This window comes from Glycine max, chromosome 10 (genome assembly GCF_000004515.6).
Source record: "Glycine max cultivar Williams 82 chromosome 10, Glycine_max_v4.0, whole genome shotgun sequence".
Taxonomy (NCBI): Eukaryota; Viridiplantae; Streptophyta; class Magnoliopsida; order Fabales; family Fabaceae; genus Glycine; species Glycine max.
Window position 1 is genome coordinate 580,615 of NC_038246.2, and position 24,167 is coordinate 604,781.

A 24,167-nucleotide genomic window follows, 5' to 3' on the forward strand; every position below is an offset into this window, starting at 1 on the left:
ATAATAATAATTTAAATATATGTTATTTTATGGTTGAATAATATACTTTTAATATCTCCTCTTATATTATAAATTAGAATCTCTGAGGTGGAACTTAAAGAGTGAAACTTTCACCTTAAAGAATCTCTAATATACTTTTAAGATTTCCAAAAAAATAAAATCACAAAAAATTAAAATCAAATTTCCTCTTTGAAAAAAAAAAAAAAACAGTGTCACTGAAGTTAGCGCCGTAACTACAAAACACAACAGTCCCAAACATAAAAACCCTAAACCCCTCCACAAGCGCGGGTGCTGCATTTCTCTGTGCAAAATCCATGGCGAAATCATCAAAACGCAGCGTCGGAACCAGCAGCACCGACTCGAAGAAGAAGAAGAAGAACAAAAGGAGCAAGAAGTTCGGTCCAGAAGGCGTGGCCATGAAAGTGAAAGCCAACAACAACAACAATGGCACTGCCTCCAATCCCTTCGAGTCGATTTGGTCGCGGAGGAAATTCGAGGTGCTAGGGCAGAAGCGGAAGGGCGAGGCACGGCGCATGGGGCTGGCGCGCTCCCTGGCGATCCAGAAGCGCAACGACACGCTCCTCAAGGAGTACCACCAGAGCGCCAAGTCCTCCCTCTTCGTCGACAAGCGAATCGGGGAGAAAGATGAGGCGCTCGATGACTTCGGGAAAGCCATCTTGCGATCCCAACGCGAACGCCAGGTTGATTCCTTTTTTTAAAGGACAATGTTAGTTGTTAAATAAGAAGTGAGGGACTCCAAAAAAAATGTGATTTTCAATGAATTTTCAACCAATAACAGAGAAAGTATGTTTAAAAGAGTGTGCTAGAGATTGTGTTGTTAGCATTTGCTTTTAGCATACATGACCGGGTGACAGTGTAAAAAAGTTTTGAGGAGTGCTAGCAAGTAGCAACACTCTCTCTACTGTCAGTTAAAATTTACTGGATATTACATAATAATGTGTGAAACTTCTTAATGAGAAGTGAAACTCACCAAATTTTGTGATTTCCAATAAATCTCAGTCAATGAAGAAAACAAGAAGAATGTGTTCAAAAGAATATGCTAGAGAGTGTGTGCTAGCATTTCTCAATTTTTTTATACTTATCAGTATATTTAAAAGTGAATTTATTTTAGAATAAATAATGTATGATCTATGTAGCGATGATGTATTAGAATGTCATCCGATTACAAACTGCCATATGTTGTAAGTTTGCTGACTATGTAGTGATGATGTAAATTCTCTTTCTTTGGGTGTTTTTAGCTGAACATGAAGCTGAGCAAGAAAAGCAAGTATCACTTGTCTGATGGAGAGGAAGATGACTTTGAGGGAATTGATTCTCTTGGAAGAGATGATTTTGAGGATGAGATGCTTCCTGACGATGTTGATGCTGAGACTGATGGTATGTTAATGATGTGTGATAGTTAGATGGTTTTATGTAATGTACTTTGTTTTGTGACTGCTGAATTGATGGCTTATTTGTGAACATTCTGCTTCAACTGTAATGAATGGCTTAGTATGCTGCTTGTGTTATTTTTGTATCTTGGGTTTATGGTTAGTGCTGGATTTTGCAGAGAAATTAAATTTGGTTCAGCGGAGCATGCAGATTCCGGGGGAAATTAGTGCGGATGATGGGGAGGAAAATGTAAGGCCTGTTATGCCATTGATGTTGCTACCTTTATTTTTGTTTCATGTTATAATCACATTATGCATATACAATGTTATGTATCATGTATGGGTTGTGTAATCTGTGAGTGATTTTTCATGTTGTGATTATCTAAAATGTTAATATCCTATCCTTGCTAAATTTTTGCAATTGTTGTTGCTGGATTTTGAAATATTTTGAAGATGGTTCTTAAGGTTCTTAATTGTGACTTCTTATGCAGAGACATAAAAGCAAGAAGGAAGTGATGGAAGAAATTATCTCAAAAAGCAAATTTTACAAGGTGTGGAATATTTCTTGAATCAAGGCTATGGTAGTTTATTTGTCCCCTATTCTTTTTGCTCACATTTTTTTTTCACTCCAATATTTTCCAGGCTCAAAAGGCGAAAGACAAAGAAGAAAATGAAAACTTGGTGGAAGAATTGGACAAGGATTTCACTTCCTTGGTTCACTCTGAAGCCTTGTTATCTTTGACTGAACCCAACAAGATGAATGCTTTGAAGGCTCTGGTGAACAAAAGTATTTCAAATGAGCAAAGTAATAAGGACTGCATGTTTGCTACTCGGACAATGGGTAATTCTGTGCAGGTACTACTCATCCATGAGAGTTCTTATTGGCCTGATAACTTCATCCTATTATAAGAACATCCAACATTCCAACTTTCAATTTTTGGCAGGAAAAACCTGATGATTATGACAAACTTGTCAAACAAATGGGATTGGAAATGCGTGCTCGCCCTTCAGATAGGACAAAGACACCAGAAGAGATTGCTCAGGAGGAAAAAGAACGTCTAGAGGAATTGGAGGTATGTTTATGACTTTGCATGTCTTTTAAACATAAGTTTGTTATTATACAATTAATAAAAAAATTACCCATACATATAAAGGAGCATTTGCCCGCATTTCATTAGTTAAGCTCTGATGTTAGCTATATAGCTGTGCTACATTTTAAGATGGTTTAGACTGCTGTTATGGATGAAGTGGAGGGATGGTAATGAAGTCGGGACTGGTAAACTAAATTCATGATTGATTTTTGTATTTTAATAAGGTTGCTGCCATGTAACCCAGTGGTTGTGGATTCTAATCATGGACTATTTGCATGAGGTAAAGTTCTATACATCTTTATTTTAGAGAGTCAACTATAAATCCTTTTATTCATAATTTAAGGAAGAGCGGCAGAAGAGGATGGTTGCTGCTGAAGATTCAAGTGATGAAGACAGTGAAGATTCAGAAAAGCCATCTGAACAGAAACCAAGATCTATCTCTGGTGATGATCTTGGTGATTCCTTTTCTGTTAATAAACAAATTATGACCAAGAAGGGTTGGGTTGATGAGATTCTTAAAAGAAGAGATGAGAAAGATTCTGCTAGTGAAGATGATGATGGTGAAGATTCTGACAATTTGGGAAGCTCTGGAGATGCCGATGAAGGATCAGATGAAGATCTTGATGAACATGAGAAGGATCTTTCTTTAAAAGATTGGGAACAAAGTGATGATGATGATATTGGTGCAGATTTAGAAGATGAAGATGATAGTGATGAGGATATAGAAACAGCTTCAGAAGACCTTGATGAGGTAAAAGGATTGGATGCTGCAGTTCATATAAAAGCAAAAAGAAATGCTTCTGTTGAAAGTGTAAAAAAAGATAAGGATTCTTCAGATGCCAAGAAGATAGATGTTGGAGGAAAACAGTCAAAAGAGTTGGACATTCCTTATATAATTCAAGCTCCGAAGACTTTTGAAGAATTATGTTCACTGGTGGATAAACATTCAAATGACAACATTATTTTGATTATCAATCGGATTCGGAAAAGTAATCCAATCACACTCGCAGCAGAAAATCGAAAGAAAATGCAAGTATGAAACCTGTTCCTTTCTATTTACTTTTTGTTAAGACTTGGATCTTCTCTTCATGCATCTTGTATGTATGTGTACTGAATCCATGATTGCTTTATTAGCAAAACTGTTATCTCTTTGACATTTTCAACTTGAATATAGTGTTTTTGGCATTAACTTTGATGTTGTATTGACAATTTAGGAAAACCTATATCATGGTTCTTCACTTTAGTTCTTTTGTAGTCTAGTCCAGATCGCCCTAGCACTATTTCTGGATGTAACATTTGTCACACTATTACATTGTATTCCTAAATAGTTCATCAGGATATTGTGGTTTGTGATTATTATATGGCTTATTACATCGGAGGCATTTATATCTTCTCTTTTCAGGTATTCTATGGAGTATTGTTGCAATATTTTGCTGTTTTGGCAAATAAGGAACCTCTTAATGTTGAGCTACTCAATATGCTGGTGAAACCGTTGATAGAGATGAGTATGGAAATCCCATACTTTGCTGCAATATGTGCTCGTCGCAGAATAGAAACTACTAGAAAACAATTCATTGAGAGTATCAAACAATCAGGTTGAAAAGAAATGTTGTCGAACAGCTGCATTCTCTATGTTAACTATTGTGGAGAATTATGAATTTTTGGATATTTTGGTAACACCCTATCTGTAATCATTTTGTTGTCACAGAAAGTAGCAGTTGGCCTTCTTCAAAAACGTTGTGCCTCTTGCGTTTGTGGTCCATGATATTTCCATGCTCTGACTTTAGGCATCCAGTTATGACTCCTGTGATATTGTTGATGTGTGAATATCTGATGCGTTGCCCTATAGTATCTGGTCGGGATATTGCCATTGGCTCTTTCTTATGCTCTATGCTTCTCTCAGTAAGTATATCCTGAGGCTAGATTCTTTATTGAGTTTGTTCTGTCTAACTTTTACGCTATTTGTATGGCATCATCCATGATGAAATCTGAAGGAGACTATATTTGGATTCTATCATGAAATGGTGGCAACTGACCTAGGCTTCATGAAAAAACCCATTAGTGGTATTTGTTTCCAGAAATGAGTTTTGCTTTTGGATGATTTGCCTACTAAGATTTTTTTTTTTGAAGGGATTTACCTACTAAGATATTTACTGTATTGCTGAACTTCAATTTTTTCTTCTTTTTCACTTATTACATTTGCTTCTTGCTCATGTACTTAATATATAAAATACAGGTATTTAGACAGTCTCGGAAATTCTGTCCCGAAGCAATAATATTTCTTCGAACTTCGCTGTTGGCAGCTACTGAAAGTAAACATGTTTCAGATGAAGATTCCCAGGTATGACTACTTCATTTGACCCTCTGTATTTTGAATCATATTATGTGGTGGGTGAATGTGTGCTTGTATGTATTTTTATTTTTATTTATGTATGGGGGCTACTAACCTCATCATGTGTTATTAGCATCTTCCACTCTTTGAACGAGAAAACAATTTTAGATATTTTAGTTCTTTGCTAGAAAACCAAAGTCCTCAAAAGTATTGCTAATATTGTTGTCTACTCCTTTCCATTTAGACTGTACCCTCCTTTCCTTGTAAACAGTTTCTTTTGTACTTCAAAATCCACTTGAGAAAACAAGTGCATTGAAGCGGTTGCTGTACATTTTCTTGAACTTTCCTGCTGTTGCCCTATACTAATACCCTAACATTTTATCTTTTTCCAGTCTACAATTCTATGGCTAAATTTTGTGACTGTATTGCTCTTGACCATAAATAATATGGAACAGGGTCATTTTTCTTTTTCTTTTATTAGTTCAATACTATACTTTTAACATAATAAATAGATAGTAGAAGAACATTTAATGGAGGATTATTATGATATGCTAGCATTTGAGTTTATCCATAACCTAGTTAGACCCTGCATTTGGGGTACAATATTGAGAATGTGGTGCTGTACTTCATGGTTGTATTACAGTTTTATGTATGGACACTGAAATGGCCATATTTGTTTTATGCCAGTTATATCATCTTATGGAACTGAAAGCTCTCAAGCCTCTCCTATGCATACACGAGATAGTGAATGAGATTAGTCCTCTGAATTTCTTCAAGATAATAGACATGCCAGAAGACTCTTCTTTCTTCACTTCTGTTAGTTTCAGGTAACCAATAATTTGTTACGAGTTATGACCAGTTATCTAGAAAGAAAAAGGGTTACCTCCTTGTTGTTCTTATGTTGACTGTCTTGGTTTTGAATGGGGTCACTTTGTGTTTTTAAAACAGAAAAAAATGTTAGGCAGGCGTGCAGGGATGTGTACTTGAGTTGCATTATCAAGAGCTGGTCATCTAGATTTTGTGTTATAGCTATAGTCTTGTTAATTAATACTGATGCTCCTAATATTGAAGATTTCTATGTTCAGATCTTGATGATTCCTTTTTGAAGGTTTATGGTTTTTAATTTTTATTTATGTTGGCTAATTATGATTCTTTGATTACAGGGCTAGTGTATTAGTTGCAGTCGTTGAAACTCTACAAGGATACGTTAACGTCTATGAAGGCTTAAGTTCATTTCCTGAAATATTCCTACCAATTTTGAAATTATTAAATGAAATAGCAGAACAGAAAAATATGTCAAATGCATTACGAGATAAAATTAAAGATGTGGCTGAGCTCATTAAGTTGAAAGTGGACGAGCATCACACTTTGAGGCGACCACTTCAAATGCGGAAACAAAAGCCAGTACCAATCAAATTACTGAATCCCAAGTTTGAGGAGAAGTAAGTCCCTTCTTTTCCCTTGCTTACATTTGATAATATGTTTCCTTAGACATGCGAATCAGAAAAGGAACCCAAATTAAGCACTTAATATGTCATATTTGTTCTGCAGCTATGTCAAGGGCAGAGACTATGATCCTGACCGTGAACGAGCTGAACTGAGAAAATTGAAGAAACATTTGAAGCGTGAAGCTAAAGGGGCTGCACGAGAATTGCGTAAAGACAACTACTTCTTGCTGGAGGTGAAGGAAAAAGAGAGGTCTTTACAGGAAAAAGATAGAGCAGAGAAGTATGGAAGAGCTAAAGCTTTCCTTCAAGAGCAAGAACATGCCTTCAAATCTGGACAACTAGGAAAAGGTAGGAAGAGGAGGAGATAAAAACTTGTGTATTTTTCCCCATGAATTGTGCTGAAACACATAAGGCTTTACCTTCAGTCTTAATCAGCTCAAGGAGTCATTTTTGTGCAGCCTAGTCTATAGAGTGGATAAATCATGAACATGCTTGGAATGTTTATGGTGGTTGACTATAAGCTAGGTCTTCCTTTCCCCACTTACTATTAAAAAGTTGAAGCAAATGGTGGTGATAAATGGTATATTAATCTTCTGGGAAGGAATGCGTTACTCTTGTATTCAAGTTTGAGGAATAAGAGAATTGTAAGTTGATGCAACTTCATCTAAGTTGTCTCTCTGGAAACATTCATAGCCAGCTTGGTTGAACCAAGATAAAATTTTGCAAATGAATTTTCAATCTAATTTGTACTGAATTTCCCTTCTACAATTATATCGATTCAAATTCCAATGATGATATAAGGATTTTGTTAGGGAGCAATTTGTAAGGACCTCTACGAGTCCCAAAGTTTTGAGGCATATCTTAACCATGAACTTTTAGGATCTAAAAAGACTAAAGGATAAACTTTTGAATATAAGAAAATAATAAGAAAAAGATAACAACCTGTTAAAACTATTTTGATGTTTTTTTTGAAGTTTTTGATTAATTCTACGTAGTAGACATGCATATGTTAATGCAAGGATTCCTATATACAGAATTGCTAGAAAGTTGTTTTTTTTAAAAATAAAATAAAATATATTTGGTAGTGAAGCATTCGCTTCATTTATTTTTAAAGATGTTATTTAAGGCAATGATATAAATTAAGAAATATAGTTATTATTTTTATTTATTATAGGCAAATGCTAACGAATAAAAAGTTTATAAAAAAAGTTATCTTAAAAACACAAGTTATTTATTATTTGTTTTTTAAATAGACTTAAATATCTTTTTAGTTGTTATAATTTAATATTTTTTGTTTTTTGTTCTTATAAAGTTATTTTTTTAGTTTTTATAATTTATATTTATTTTCTTTTTAGTTTTTAAATTACTTTAAATAATGAAAAAAAGTATTATTTAAAGTATTATAAGAAAAAAAAATTAAATGGTATAAGAGCTAAACATATATTTAAACCTTTGAAATATATGAAAGTATCTTATTGAATGTATTAAATGCTCCTCAATCAACACTCTATAACTCAGCATGTTAACTAAATATTCTCTTTTAATTTCTTAGTATGGGATAAATTAAAGCTGGGTCGGGTCGGGCTATTCATAAATGTAGATGTAGAAACCTATTAAAGTTTAATATCATCATTTTTTTGTTGTATTTGCTCAGAGACAAGTTAATAGTGTAACTCATGTTATGTTAGAGTTGCACCATTCTTACCTGCTCTCTACACTTATCACTTATCATGTGATATCTTATATTAAAAGTTTGGTGATGAATGAAGCGAATTAAATGTGTTTCCGTAAAAAAACTTTTAAATATGCCTTTGTTAGAAGAGGTATCCGCATGGAACACAATTATTTCTAAAAAAGAATACACTAACACAGTAACACATGGGAAACAGAAAATAAAAAGATCAAAGAATCAATAAATATTTTTTTAATTGATAATTAAGGTGCGTTGAATTAGAAGAAATCACATTTATTAGGTTGCATTAGAAAATTACAAATACTTTTGCGTCAAAGAAGAAAATGAACGCTTACTATAAGAATTCATTTAAACTTATGAAAAAACTTATTTTTTTTCCTTTTACTAAAAATACTTTTAGATAAATTTATCCACACATGTCATATATCCAAACATTCCCTCATGAATTAATAAACAAGAAAAGCGTAACAAACAAAACCGTAAATTAAATTCATAACCGAACTGCATACACTTCAATCTCATCAAATACAAAATAGACTGTTATATTCTTAATCAAACTACACTTCAATCTCATCCATAGACATAGTGCAACACAAACAACAACATATTTGGATATTAAAACCACGTCTTTTTTTTTTTTTTTTCATTATTGATCGAAATACCAAACAGTTTATAATAATTGAAAAGAAAACAGCTCTAGACCTCCTTGATATTTGAAACCACGTCTTCAAACCACATCACGTGAAACATCACCATATACACAAACATAAGAAAGCTTTAATTTGTACCCGGCCATTCATTTTTTCATGACAATGTGGATGCAGAAGCTATGAGTTGTTTCTAATTTGACGTGGATTAACACGTTTGAGATTTCAAACCAATAGCATACGCTGATCACTGCGCAAAATACGAAAGTAGTTTCTAGGGCTACGTTCAAAGACATTTCTGTAAATGCGAATGTTCCTCCCTGGAGCCTTCATTGTCCTCCCTCTTTTACAACAACAGCAGAAAATCTTCCTAATCACTTTCCCAAGCCACAAAACAACACCAGAAATCAGCTTCCAAAGCAACCAAACAACTCCAGAAATTAGCTTCCAAAGCAACCAAACAACAGCAATAGCTGCTAGTGCCACACCAACAGCAATAGCAACATACAACAACCATCCTCCACCCATTGAAATTTCATCACATGATTCAGTCTTAACGTTAAATTGATGCCCTGTGATTTTTTCAAGTATTGGATTAATCTTTGTCCCTAAGCAACTTATCAGGGACACAAACCTGAAACATGGAATTCATGATATATAGTTAGAGTGAAACATAAGAAATTGGATTAACCCCCAAAAATGATATATTAGAGACTAATTCCTTCTTAGGCATATATATCGAATATATAGTGAGTTTTGTCTCTCTAAAAAATCTTTTTCAATACATATGATCTGAAATCGATCATTGACAACATGTTTAAAAAATCTCTCTCTATCCATATATATTAGTTGTGCTGAACCTTGTTAGTATCAATATGTTTTGTTCTAAGGATAGTCATCTTTAGACACTACTAAAACATTCTATCAACGCTGATCATGTTTTTTTTTTAAGTCTTTTTATCTATCACGTTATATCATCTGTATATTTATATTTCATTTTTCTCTTTTCTCTCAATCCATCTTTAGGTGTATTATATCATTGGGTCTCCATTTATTTTTTCCCGGTTCTAATAGCTCTGGTGGTGCTCATTTGGTCTGTATCATTAATGCACTATTTTCGTACAACAGCATCAGCTAACAACAAAGAAAGAAGAAAAAGATATTGATGCATAACAAAAAAAAAAGGCAGAAAATATGAGTATTGGCAAAATCATTGACATTTACCAAAAATGTATTCTCTGTTCATAACTATATGCAGCTACTCTACTCTATTTGTCTATGGCTGTGGCTTGATTCCTCAATTTAAAACGTTTGCTTCTACTGTGAACTTCTTTCAAAAGTTCCTTCAAGCACCAAACATAGTGGCAACGTGGGTAATTTAAAAGTTTACACTGGTTGTCAATTAAAATTTATTTTAGATAAACTTCTCCATAAATATATTTATCCCATAAAATAAAATGAATTTATATATAAGTTAAAATAATCTTTTGGAGAAGCTAACTTCTCTAAAAAAAAACTAATTTTAACTAGTGCGTAATATAATTTTAGTTCTTGCCGAAAAAATTATTTCATTTTTTCTTTTTATTCTATCCTCCTATATGTATTTATGAGAAAACTTATCTAAACGATAATTAAAAAAATCAACAAGCTTATAATTATAACACATAATAATTTGCAATTAGATGATACCTAAAAAAAACTTACATCATTAGACTCACTATATGAATTATTTATCATTTTTTATTTGACTACTACTTATTTTGTTAAAATTTTATAATACCTTAATCATAGTGCATCAATAAATATTTTGTACTCTCATCAATTTACGTATTTTTTTTATCCGTAAGAGTATTTGTACATGATATTGAGAGTTTATAATACTCATATGAGAGTTAGACCCCCTTGATTATTCATGCATAATTATATAAGATAAATTTATTATTTATTTTAGAACAAATGCTTTAAAAATGATATTTATGATGATCTTTGATTGATTCAAAGGATAAAAAACTTTATACTCCATGACAAATGAACTCGAGCTACCAGAAAATGTTTTTTACATAAAAAAAATACATTAACTGGATATCGGATATCTCAATCCCGTCTGATACCCAGTTCAAATTAGAAAAATATTTTTTTTTAAAAAAATATTAAACATTTGATTTTAAAAAAAATAAATTGATTGTTAAACATTTATTTTTAATTACTTATATGTCAATAAATTTATTATAGTGCATGCGTCTACAAAAATCGTTAAGAAAAGAATATTAAATTATGTAAAAATTTTAAAATAAAATTAACAAGTAATAAAAATTTTAGGACTTTTGATTAAATTAAAGAAAAATTCAAAAAAATTTAAGTGACGGGACAAGTCATGGTTCGGGATGGATGTAATAATCTCATACCCGTACGGTACCCGACTTTTGGTTACCGGGAAAAATCCGAACACAAACACATACTTGATCAATTCGGATATTTCTACCAAAGTCGAAACATATTGGGACGGATACTTACGGATACAAATTTTTTTTGTCATATCTATGCACGAGTGGTTTTTTTAGACTCTTGTAAGTTAGAAAAACTTTTTTTTAAAGTATATTTTTAATAGAAATTTTGAAAGGATCTAATTTCACCTAGGTTCAAAAAGATTGTTGAAATTAGTAAAATTATTTTGATCAAAAGTGTATTTGCAATAATTAACCTTCTATTTACATAATTCTTTCAGAGAAAAAAGAATGATATGTTGAAAAAGATTCAATGAAAAGCATCATGAAACAAGTACTTATGATAAATATCTTTAAAATGATACTTGCGATGATTTTTATTGATTCAAAGTATACAAATCTTCATGTACTGCATTGAAAATTAACTCCAGGAACAAAAATATCATTTGAAATTATCGATAAAGACATAATATTACCAATTGATGACAGGATCCATGATGGATTGAAACTCGAACTCTAATAGCGGAGACTCACGGAGAAGAAAGCGTGAACCCCTGAGGAAGAAGATCTCCATAGTGTTAAGTGAAGTAAACTCCGAAAGAAATATTAGCATGACAAAAAAAATACTCTCATCTTATAATCATACGAGATGCATTTTGGATCATTATATTATTCATTCAAAATGTTTACAGGAATTTGAGATCTTGTATTAGAGATCCAAGTTTAATTTTACTTCAATCTATAAAATGTTGATGTATGATAAATCAGTTGATTTTACTATAAATATCTTAAAAAAGAATACTCACGATCTTTGATAGTTATTTTATGATAAATATCTTAAAAAAGATACTCAGGATCTTTGAGGATGCTTTTTTATTTATAAGAATCGAAGATTGATATAAATTTTTTTATAACATTGAGAATGTTGAATCAACTGAATTAAATATTTTTGTTAGAATCTATGATTGATTCAAAGTGTAAAAATCCTTATAATACATGAAAATTAACAGGAGCAACAAAAAAATAATTTAAGAATAAAACATTAACTGGAAAATCAACGACGAAGGCGTGGTAATCTTACCTATGGCTGACACGATCCATGGTGAAGAATTAATTGAAGGAGAAGAAATATTGGTGAAGAAGAAGATCAAGTAAAAGTTGCATTTGTTTGTTTAATATATTGGCAAATGGAGCTGAAAGAGAAACAAAGGATTGGTTGAGATAAAGTGAGGGACCCACTACTCGAGCACAACAGCACAGTGAGTGAAGACGACTTGACTTGAGCAAGACTAAGTGTCGCGCAATCCTCAAAGGAAACAACCTTAGTCCATAGTCAAGTGAACAGTGTACTAAACTAAACTACTAGTGACCCGTGCTACATCACTTACATGCTTACGTGGCTGTCACACTCCCCCCCCCCCTTTTTTTTTGAACTATGCTATTCTTGATTCCAAAGTCAAAACTTTCATTTTTTTTTCACATGCACAACCAAATATTTCATTTCAAATGATAGATAACAACACTCGAATTTAAATTGAAAAAAAAAATCATAATCACAAGTATATCTTTCCATCATAAATTAATTAGGTTTCTTTATTTTTAAAATATTTAATTTAGCCTCTTAATTTTAAGACAAATTGACACTAACATTAATAGTCCAACAAAAGCACAACATAAAAAAAATTGTAAACAAAAAATATGTTTTTAGTCATTAAATTTTTAGTCAAATTTGATTTTGTTCCCTATAATTTTAAATTAATAAAATTAGTCCACAACTTTTAAAAATATGTAAACTAGTCCTTTTTCTAACTTTGTAACAGTAAAAACCACCCCTAAATGTTTAACTTAAAGAATATGTGATTAAGTTTAAGCGTTTTCAAAGGATCAAACTTATCCGTTTAAAAGTGCATGGACCAACACATGTGTGGAGAGGAGAAATAATTGATATTTTATTTTCTCGAGGAATTAATTTCATAGCTTTTAATGGATACCTTATTGTCAATAAAAACTACAAAGCCCACTACTAAAAAAAGCTGTTTTTACGACGCACACCGCCTTAGAATGTCCCTCAGTGGCATTTTTGTAAATAGCGGTAAGATAATTACGACGGTCTTTGAGACCCGTCTTTGTAGGACTTATTTCTACAATGGGTGTAAATAGAAAACCGCCTTTCTTCATTTTTAAAAAATAAAAAGCTTTTTTGATTAGGTTTTCGCATGCATCCTGCGCGCGACGTCGCGAAGCTCAGAACTCGAAGGACCTCGAAGCTGACATCCCCTATGCCGGATCAATGTTGTTGTAGTATTGTCGTGCCGTAGGCTACCCCGCCGTGGTTGCCAGCTGTGTCGTGAGAGTGAGAAGCAGAGGGTAACGAGGAAGGTGAAGTGGTTCGATGACCAGAAGGGAGTGGGTCGTGTCTACGATGTCAGCACTGGAAAATCCTTTTACGGCCCCGGCGGCCCCTACGCCATGTTCGCCGGCAAAGACACCAGCAGAGCCCTGGCGAAGATGAGCAAGAACAACGACGACATCTCCCCCTCCCTCGTTGACCTCTCTAACAAGGAGATCGGCGTTCTCAACGACTGGGAGAACAAATTCCAAGCTAAGTACCCTGTGGTTGCTCGTGTTCTCAATTAATCATATGATAACCTAAGTGTATTTTGTACTCTATCATGTGAGTGACATGATCTCTTACCAAACTCAATCACCATTAAATCCCTAATAATATTAATAAAATTCCTCTATCCAAATTCTGGACACGGGATTGGATTTCTCTTTCATGCATCTCATGTAGCTCCTCTAATTGATTTTAATTTCTTTTATTGCTTAAGAAAGGGATTTTTGTTGCATTTCCAATTTCACTTAAAGCTTAGGAACCTAAAGCACATTTTTTAATGAATATATCGATCACCATACCAATTTTCCGCCGATATAATTGATTGAACCGACTAGTCAAGTATGACTTTTAAAATAATGATTAAAATTGAAAAGTAATTATGAAAATAAACTTTAATTACCTTTAAAAATAATGACAGACAACAAATTGAATACTTAAAATATAAAAATAAAAATATAATGATCACAAAAGGCAGAATAAGGAATTATATAATAAAAGAAAATATTAAATAGGTATAAAAGAAAATTCAAATTTACCTAGATAGTAAAAAATAATACATTACTTAGATGAAAAGGTAATAAATAAGATGCTAAATTACTCTTCTAGTCCATTTTTTATTTAAATTATTTCTCAGAGGTTGCGGGTTCCAATCCTCTAAGTGACAGTTTTAATAAAACTAACACTTTGTTGATAAAAAAAAAACTTGTTTTTAGTATACTTATCAAGATTACATTTTCTAGTAAGTTCATGGAATAACCTACTCTTGCTCTCTACAATGTAGTGATTTAAAACTTGTCCTGAAATACTGATTTGATTCAGATAATGCCATGCTTTATTGAAGGAATCCTGTGTCGTTGGTTAGGTCAAACTAATGGTTTAATAATACAAGCCAGATGATGGATTTTGATATACATATTTTGTTTCGATGCAAGTGCCCGTGTGTCTATCTTCTGTTATAACTTTTAATTGTTCATTCATTTAGATTTAAATCTTTTGCTCTTGAAATCCATTCACTAAGATCAGTAAGATGTGCACTCTTTTTTTATTCCCCTTGGTAACATCCTGTGATTGAGCATTGAGTAGTTCATAGAAAAATAGAGAAGAATCGGCCAAGAGATAAATAAGTGTCTGTCATGAAGATCATCTGAACAATTAATCCCCTTTCTATAGGGTTAAAATCAAATTGAAAACAAATTCCAACCTTTCAAATTGATCTAATCCTAGTTTTCTTTATCAGCTTGGATAAAAAGTAAGTGGATGTTTGTAATAAAATATTAACTAAGAAAGTTACAATAGAATGGACTGTATGTAAGCTACGAAAATTGCACAATAAAGTACAATGGCATGAACACTGAACTGTAACTTAATCCTCCTCTCTTTTCGCAGTTAACTGCTACTGCACCAAAGATAGTTAGTCATGGTATTTTGTCTTGCCATTGATGTACATGTATGGAAAGGTTTAGTTTGTACATGTATGGAATGTGAGAGAAGAGAATATGTAAAACATATGGCAGATGATTGTTCTTGTTCTTTTGTAGTAGACCAGATCGCAATAGTACTATTTTTTAATGTAACATTTGACACTCACATTCTGTTTCTAAATATTTTATCAGGATATTGTGGTTTGTGATTATATGTCTAACTACATGGGAGTTATGTATAACGTATCTTCTCTTTTCAGGTATTCTATGGAATATTGTTGCAATATTTTAAAATATAAACCAATACTTTCTTTCTCTCCACAGCCAAATTCAAAGACCAAAATACGTGAAAACTAGCTACTTCGTGTTACTTCAAGTGGTTGTTCATGTTGGCAACATGTTTTGAAACATACAAATTGTGCTAAATTCATAACCGAACTACACCTTAATCTCATCAAATAAAATAGACATAGTAATGCACTAAGTAATAAGTAATAAATAGTACTTGATCTGCTTGTCTACTTGCGCAAGTTACGGAAGTAATTTGCAGGGTTAAGTTCAAAGTCTTTTCTGAACATGCGATAGTTTCTCCCTGGAGCCTTCATTGTCTTCCCTCCTTTACCACCACCGAAAATCGCCTTAATCACCTTCCAAAGCAACCTAACACCACCAGAAATCACCTTCCAAGGCAATGAAACAACAGGAGAAATCACCTTCCAAAGAAACCTAACAACAGGAGAAATCACTGTCCAAAGCAACCAACCAACAGCAGAAATCATCGTCCAAAGCAACCGGACAACAACAATAGTTGCCACTGCTACACCAACAGCACCAGCAACACGCAACAACAAATCTCCATTAATCTTTGTCACTAAACTTCTTATCAGGGACACCAACCTGAAACATGGAATTCATGTTAGCTAGAGTCAAACATATGAATTGGATTAATGGATCACCCCACCAAAAGTTATACATTATTGGCATAGTACTATGTTTTGTTCTTTGTTTGCACTAATACTATTTTCGGATCGATAGTCAAAGACTAATTCCAAGATAGAGATTACTAAAGTAATTTTTTTTTTTCAACAAAGTCTTTCCTTATACATGGTCAGGAATCAACAATATGTTTAAGGAATCCCACAATCTACCAGTTGTGTTAAACTTTGTTGGGGTTACTATGTTTTAATAGCTCAAATTGGGTCCTCATTTAACCTGTATCATTGCACGATTTTCGTACAACAACATTAGCAAACAACCAAAGGAGGAGGAAAAAGATATTGATGCATACACAGTGGATGTTTATATTTTATATATATAACAAATTTCAGTAAAAAAATGTGCATAAATCATTGACATTTACCAAAAAAAAAATTGTGTTGAGTTTAGACAAATTCATTGACTTAAAAAAATCTAAAACCGCTGTTCATAACTGTATGCAGCTACTCTATTTGCCTATGGCTTAACCCCTAAAACCTTTGCTTCTACTGTGAACTTTCCCATTCAAAAGTTCCTTCAAGCACAAAACATAGCGGCCACAATACGTGGTTTAAAATTAAGAAAAATATACAATTATAAAAAATTTAAACCGTTAGTCAATTAATGACAATTTTTTGTATGATTTTTAACAAGTTATTGGCCTTGTTTGGATAATTTCTCTATAAACACTCGTACGAAAAGAAAATACTAAAAAAAATATCTTAGTTAAAATGAACTTGCATAAATTAAAATCATCTTTTGGAAAAAATTAACTTCTCTAAAAAAAACTGATTTTAACAAGCTAATTTTAGTTTACGAGAAGAGTTCATTTTATTTTTTATTCTTATTTTATTGTCTTGTAAGTGTTTAGGAATCTTTTTTATCCTTGTAAGTGTTTAAGAAAATACTAAAAAAAATATCTTAGTTAAAATGAACTTGCATAAATTAAAATCATCTTTTGGAAAAAATTAACTTCTCTAAAAAAAACTGATTTTAACAAGCTAATTTTAGTTTACGAGAAGAGTTCATTTTATTTTTTATTCTTATTTTATTGTCTTGTAAGTGTTTAGGAATCTTTTTTATCCAAACAGGACAATTATAAAAATTAACTTATTATTATAATATAATATTTAGTGCATGAATTATTTATTCATTTTTTTTACTTGTGTATTAAGTTTTTGTTAATTTTTATAAATGAATACCTTAAAAACCATACATAAGATATTTTTTTATAAATTCAATTAGAATGCAGCTATTTGCTTATATAAGATGAATTTGTTATTGTTTATCATAAATACTTTAAAAATGATACTCAAAGTATAATAATCAACGACAAGGGCGTAATCTTACTCATTGACGACAGGATTCATGGTGTGTTGAAGATTGTGAAGAAAGCTTGAACCCCTGAAGAAGAAGAAGACGAAACTGTCAGTAGTGTTAAGTAAAGTAAATATTAAACCCCTAAAGAAATATTATTTTTCATGAATTTAATTAGAATGCACAAGTAAAGTTTCTTTAGACTCTCATCTAACGAGAGATAAATTTGGTAATTCTTATAATAAATATCTTAAAAATGATACTCATGATGATTTTTTTTATTAATTCAAAGTATAAAAATATCTATACTCAATGACAAATTAACTCAAATCAACGACAAGGACATAATCTTACCTGTTGATAACAAGATCCTTGGTGTGTTGAAGACTGTGAAGAAAGCTTGAACCCCTAAAGAAGAAGAATAAGCTGTCGGTAGTGTTAACTGTTAAGTAGTGTAAACCACTACGGAAATATTATGTTTTATGAATTTAATTAAAATGTAAAGTTTCTTTGGACTCTCATCTAACGATATTTAATTTGTATGATAAATATTTTTAAAATTTATACTCATGATGATTTTTTATTGATTCAAAGTATAACAAACTTTATACTTCATGGAACATTAAATTAAGGAACAAAATATTTTTTTTAAAAAAAATTTAAACTGGAATCAACTACAAGATATATAACAAGGGCATATAATCTTACCAATCAATGAGAAGGGCGTAATTTTCAACACTAGTGTTACTCATACCGCTAAATTTATGCCCAGTGAATTTTTCAACTATTAGATTAATCTTTGTCGCTAAACAACTTGTCTGGGACACAATCCTGAAACATGAAATTCATGTAAGAGTGAACGATAAGAATAAAACACTAATCTGATCCTTAAAGTATTATCCTTTCTTTTTAAATATTGATCCTTAAAATAAGATAAATTACTTACGTAGTTTTAAAAAGTTAAAAAAAATTCATATTATGTAATCTCTTAAGTATTAAAAAATTATTCAAACTAGTCCCTAAGTTTTACTGAAACGTATCAACTTGAAGACTAAACTGATGAATACTCAATACTTCATATATAATTTAAATAGTTTTATTATTTTAGGAACTGTTTGAGAGAGAGAGAGTAATAGTTCGAGAACAAAATTGGAAGTTTATTTAAAACTTATATATTATTGAAATAATAATATGTTTTGTTCTAAACTTTTAATAGCTCCATTAATTAGGATCCTCATTTGACCTGTATCTGTATCATTACTCAATTTTGTACAACAGCATCAGCAGAACAACAAAGGAAGAAGAAGAAAATACTGATGCATAATAGTGGCTGTCTAATATGAAAATTTTCGGCAAAATTTTTTGAGATTATAAAAGTTTTATACTATTAGTCGATCAAAAATTATCTTTCATATAATTTTTAAAATATACTAATAAAAACCAATAAATTTAGATTAGATGATAGTTTGTGAATGTGATTGAATGTTAGTAGTTTTCTTTTACACAGTTATAATACATATAAATCTTGTGTATTAAGTTTAAGTTTTTTAATTTTTATAATAAATAAATATCTTAAAATCATATTATCGGTCACCTTTGATTATAATTTTTTTTATAGTGCATGACAAATTAACTGGAACAACAAGAAGCAAGGGATAATCTACTCGGTATTTTTAAACAACTTCTCGGGTTTGAGATGAAATATAATTGGGAGGAGAGACTCTATCAAAATTAGTAGATTAAGTTTTTAACAAAAAATAATTATCAATAAAATTGATGATATTTTTTTACCAATAATGACAACAACAACAGCAACAAAAAGAAAAAAAAAACTATAAGGGCGTAACGTTACCCATTGACGATCCGATCGATAGTGGGTTGGAACTCTGACAGAGAAGACGCAAGGGAAATCCAATTGATGACATGATCCATGGCGGGTTGACGCACGAAGAAGAAGAAGACTAAGATTGTATATGGTCATCCAAAAGACGAAGAAGAAGAAACCCTTTATTGATAAAGCATTCTTCAGTTCTGACACAATTCCACTTTCGTTTCTTTATTGATTAAATGCACGAGAAAGAGAAATTAACCATTGGTTGAGATAAACGGTGAGATAAAAAGTAATAATTGTTACTAAATATTTGTTTTATAATTTAAAATTTATAAAAATATAGTAGTTATATTAATTTTATTTTTTATAAAATAAAATATTTTGTTTTAGAGTTTGGTAGTTAAAATTAGAATTCTGTTTTTTATATTGTATTGTTAATTCATGTCATATTTTGAAGTAATTTTTGTTTTCTTATTTAGTTCAAGATTTTATATATTTTTTCATTTATTTCTTTTATTAATTTTCTAATTAATCGTTTTAGAGAGAAAATTTACTTTTTTCTTTTTTATAGTCATACTACAATAGCATTCTCTTTTATTAAAATTTATGTCATGAATATGATTGAGTCCCTTTATAGTAAGTCTCATAATTAATTAATGGATGAAAACGTAATGTATTAAGCTTCATTAAAAATGTTTTTATTTTATTACTTCATTTATTTAAATTTTAAATTAATGAGAGATTATTAAAATATATTTTCTTATAATTTAAAATTTAGAATTAAAATATGTTTTCTTTATCAGTTATGTTTTGTAAAAATAAAATGCTCTTAGAATTAGTCTATGTGAAAATTAAGCATCTCATTATTTCTATTCATATCTTTTAGGGAGTGATTTTTTACTTGGTCATTGGAAGTTATCTTTTACTTGGTCAAATCTTTAAAATTATTAAGTTTGTTGTTTGGTTTTTATTTTTTGTTGTTTAATTTAGTACTACAAGTATTTTGTTGTTACACATTAGTAACTGGTTGTCTTTATACATATGTAGCTCCTTGCTAACAAAACAATAAACATGTGAAAATACAACACGCAAAGCAATAAAATGAACACTTGGGTGAAACTTTATATTCTACATGTCGTATTCTTAATAGAGTACCTTATACTTTTTTTTTGAAAAAACCCCTTATGAGCTATAGAGAAAAAAGAACCAAATCTGAAACATTGGGGTGTCTAGAAAAGATTAACATTCCTATTAATAAGAAAAGGAAAATTGTACCAAAAACGATTGATTGTGTTTTTGTTGGATATTATTTGCATAATACTACTTATAGATTTTTGGTTGTTAATTTAGAAGGGTCTCACATTTCTAATGATACTATTATGGAATCTAGAAATGTCACTTTCTTTGAAAATGTTTTTTCTTTGAAAAATAAATTGTCTAAATTTGTTTGTGATATTTCTTGTTCTAATTTATCTTCTTATAGTAATGTTAATAAGGACATTGTTTTTTAATCTAGGAAGAGTAAAAGATCTAAAAAAGTTAAGGATTTTGATTCTGAATTTTGATCTTTTCTATTTGAAGATGATCCTAACACTTATGGTGAAACCATGAGGTCCATTGATGCACCTTTTTGAAAAGAAACTATTAATGATGAAATGAGTTTTCTTAAAACTAATAAAACTTGATTTCTTACTTATTTTTCCCTGGTTGCAAAAGTGTAGGTTGTAAGTGGAATTTTCGAAAGAAATTAAGAACTAATGAATCTATAGAAAAGTTTAAGGCAAGACTTGTTGTAAATAAATAGAAGGTATATATTTCTTTGATACATATTATCTTGTTTCTAAAGTTACTACTATCAGAGTTTTAATTGCACTTGCTTGTGTTTTTAATTTAGAAATTCATCAAATGAATGTAAAAACTGCTTTTTTAAATGGTGAATTAGAAGAAAAAATTTATATGAGTCAACCTGAAGGTTTTGTAGAACTGGGTAAGGAAAAGAAAGTTTGCAAAATTGTTAAATCTTTATATGGTTTGAAACAAGCTCCAAAGTAATGACACAAAAAGTTTGATCAAGTTGTTCTTTTGTATGGTTTTTAAATCAATAATAGTGATAAATGTGTGTATGTGAAATAATTTGATGATACTGGTTGTGTCATTTTATGTTTGTATGTGAATGACATATTGATATTTGATAGTAATATGTATTTCATAAATGATGTGAAGTCTTTTTTGTCTAGTAATTTTGATATGAAAGACCTTGGTCTTGTAGATGTGATTTTGGGTATTAAGCTTATAAAAAAAATGATTGCATGGTTTTAATCCAATCACATTACGTTGAAAAGCTATTGAAGAAGTTTAATTATTTTAGTGTGAAATATGTTTCTACTCCTTATGACTCATCCATTAAGTTAAAGAAAAATTTGAGTAAAGGAATTTTCTCACATAAATATTCTCAAATTATTGGTTCTTTATTGTATTTGACAAATTTTTCTAAGCCTGAGATTGGATATGTAGGTGGTAGAGTAGAAATGTATACTAATAATCTTGATCATTCTCATTGGATTGTATTAGAAAGAGTTTTTAGATACTTAAAATGAACCATTATTTATGTCATTCATTATACATGTTTTCCTGTAGTAATTAAGGGGTTTAGTTATGCAAATTGGATTTTTAATTTTGATGAAACAAAATCGACAAGTGGCTATATCGTTACTTTAGCAGGTGGTGCAGTATCATGTAAATCACCAAACAAACTAATATTTCATGTTCTACCATGGAAGCAAAAATTATTTCTTTAGATACTGCTACTAGTGAGACTGAGTTTCTTAAAAATTTGTTATGTGATTTGCCATTGTTGAATGAGCCTATACCTCCAATTCCAATGCATTGTGATAGTTAGGTTGCTATATCTAAAGTTACTAGCAAAAAATTTTAATGAAAAAAGAAGACACTTAAAGAGTGAGATATAAGTCTATCAGAAATTTGATTTTTCATAGTATCATTTCTCTTGACTTTGTTAGGCCAGAAAATAATATTAAGGATTCGCTTACAAAAGGGTTGACACGCCAACAAGTACTTGAGTATTCAAGGGGAATAGGACTAGGACCCATTATTTAGTTACAACAAGTTCGTGTGATTGGTAATCCCATGAATGAAGTTCAACGGGTAACAACAAATTAATTGTTTGCTGACTAAAGTGCACCAAAATAAGATTTTGTGGAGTTGTTCCGTTTCTCATTCTTATGACCATGTGTATTATAAATTGTGGCAATATTAAGGTTGAAATATTTATATATGTGCCTTTTTTGGTAAAAAAAATACATCTTAATGAATCCGATGACAATTATTATAGGGGTGAGAGTCACAAACCACTCTTTGAGGATTTACCTATTGAGTGTGGTGGTGAGACTGTTACTGTGAGATACATGTTAATATCTAAGTGACACTCACGAAACAAGATATATGAACAAGGCCGTGTAACGCGTTACCATTTCTTAAAACCTAAATGAATGCCAATATTATAAGGGTTGTGTACTAAAATCCGGTTAAAGAAGGTATAGTTCAAGGCAATTAAGTCACTACATTTTTCTTGGGTGGAAGTTCATAAACATTAGGTATAAGACTCAAAACAAATTATATTTTTTTTATAAATATTTTAAAATTTTAAATTATGTGGGGGAATGTTAGTAAATGTTTGTTTTATAATTTAAAATTTATAAAAGTATATTACTTATATTAATTCTATTTTTATAAAATAAAATATTTGTTGTAGAATCTCATACATAAAATTAGATTCCTATCTTTTAAGATTTTGCTTTTAGTGGATTACATGATTGTTACATTTGTTTTGTTTTGTTCCGCACATATGTTTTCAACAATCATGTAATTTTACTTTGAGATTTTTTATTGTTGCATAAACGAGTTTATGCTTATATATATCTCTATTCTCCTATAACAAAAACACACAAACAGAAAAAAACAATTTGCTTTCTTTTTCTTCTAAATTTTTTATTTACCTTTTCTTATAAAGAAATTATAAGCAAAAAACATTGGTATTAAGAAGGTTTGAGGATCCTTTCGTCACACATGATTGAAACTAATAGGTTATCATATCTTAGAAGAAGAGCCCAATCAACTTTTTTTACCAGTATAATGATGCTGTTGTTTTATTATTTAGTTTAAGACTTTTGTATTTTCTTCTCATTTATTTTATCTTATTTTAATTTTCTAACAATAATAATAATACTCCACACTAAAGTGAAGTGGAAAGGGACTTGAGTAGTACAGTAATGTGGAAGATATAAAGTTCCATTGCCTTCACGGTTAAGAATACCAGTCAAGTGAACACCGTACGTACTTGTGTCGACCCGTGTTACATGCAACTTTACATAGATACCTAATTTATCCAAATAGATTAGATGAACGTATGCAATTATTCTGTATATCATTTTTTTCCTTCTTCTTATTCATTGGCTTCTTTGCGAAAAATGAATCCTAATTAATTCAAAATTCAATCTAAATAAAGTTTAATTAATAATTATTTCTCAATAACTTCACAAATAAAAGCCTGGCCATCCAAATAAAAAAGATAAAAAAGGCTGATACAAATTAAGCCATCTAGTTAGCTTTGATTTGTCGGCCATTCACTTAATACAATACCGAGTGAGTATTTTATCTCATAATGCGTTTGAACTGTTAAATAAAAATTGAAACTGGATTGTTTTTTTTTTCTTCAGAAAAACCTGGATTAAAAATTGTTTTGATTTTAGAGTAAATAGTTCGAGAATGTAAAGAATTTTTATTTAATTATAATTTTTTATGCGTGATTTTTTTAAATATTTGCTACGTGAGGTAAGTTTGTTAATTTTTATTATAATTATCTTAAAAATTCTAACAATAACATATATTTTTTGGTTTAAATATATGTTTGTTCATGGAATTTAGATTAATGTCATTTTCT

At 30.6% G+C, this 24,167-nt stretch overlaps 4 protein-coding genes across 7 annotated transcripts; 2 read left to right on the top strand and 2 right to left on the bottom strand.

Annotated features, from left to right (window-relative positions):
* Positions 1-228: 228 nt before the first annotated feature.
* Positions 229-6,920, top strand: LOC100802524 (nucleolar protein 14). The gene is made up of 13 exons (XM_006588483.4): positions 229-701; positions 1,260-1,398; positions 1,571-1,641; positions 1,883-1,942; positions 2,034-2,246; positions 2,336-2,464; positions 2,826-3,515; positions 3,885-4,077; positions 4,191-4,384; positions 4,719-4,823; positions 5,502-5,641; positions 5,978-6,256; positions 6,366-6,920. The coding sequence occupies exons 1-13, from the start codon at positions 315-317 to the stop codon at positions 6,628-6,630; spliced, it is 2,865 nt and encodes a 954-aa protein (XP_006588546.1). The 5' UTR covers positions 229-314; the 3' UTR covers positions 6,631-6,920.
* A 1,679-nt stretch (positions 6,921-8,599) lies between these two features.
* On the bottom strand, positions 8,600-12,195 carry LOC100527111 (uncharacterized). The gene is given in 3 exon segments (NM_001248133.2): positions 8,600-9,236; positions 11,523-11,600; positions 12,128-12,195. Coding segments are annotated over 3 exon segments (507 nt in total). The 5' UTR covers positions 12,148-12,195; the 3' UTR covers positions 8,600-8,827.
* Positions 12,196-13,107: 912 nt separating this feature from the next.
* LOC100812140 (probable steroid-binding protein 3) lies at positions 13,108-13,683 on the top strand. Its single transcript, XM_003536793.2, has 2 exons — positions 13,108-13,138; positions 13,349-13,683. The coding sequence occupies exons 1-2, from the start codon at positions 13,108-13,110 to the stop codon at positions 13,681-13,683; spliced, it is 366 nt and encodes a 121-aa protein (XP_003536841.2).
* Positions 13,684-15,427: 1,744 nt separating this feature from the next.
* Positions 15,428-19,432, bottom strand: LOC100820488 (uncharacterized). 4 transcript variants are annotated; one of them, XM_014762579.3, is made up of 6 exons: positions 19,229-19,432; positions 18,145-18,207; positions 18,085-18,114; positions 17,731-17,802; positions 17,410-17,463; positions 15,428-15,981 (listed from the first exon to the last, which is right to left on the bottom strand). In XM_014762579.3, exons 1-6 carry the CDS (start codon positions 19,306-19,308, stop codon positions 15,603-15,605), a joined length of 678 nt encoding a protein of 225 aa, XP_014618065.1. In that variant the 5' UTR covers positions 19,309-19,432; the 3' UTR covers positions 15,428-15,602. The 4 variants fall into 4 exon arrangements, with proteins under 4 accessions (XP_014618065.1, XP_014618066.1, XP_006588500.1 ...); XM_014762580.3 differs by having other exon boundaries at positions 17,731-17,784; positions 19,229-19,430; XM_006588437.4 differs by having other exon boundaries at positions 18,085-18,207; positions 19,229-19,430.
* Positions 19,433-24,167: the final 4,735 nt, after the last annotated feature.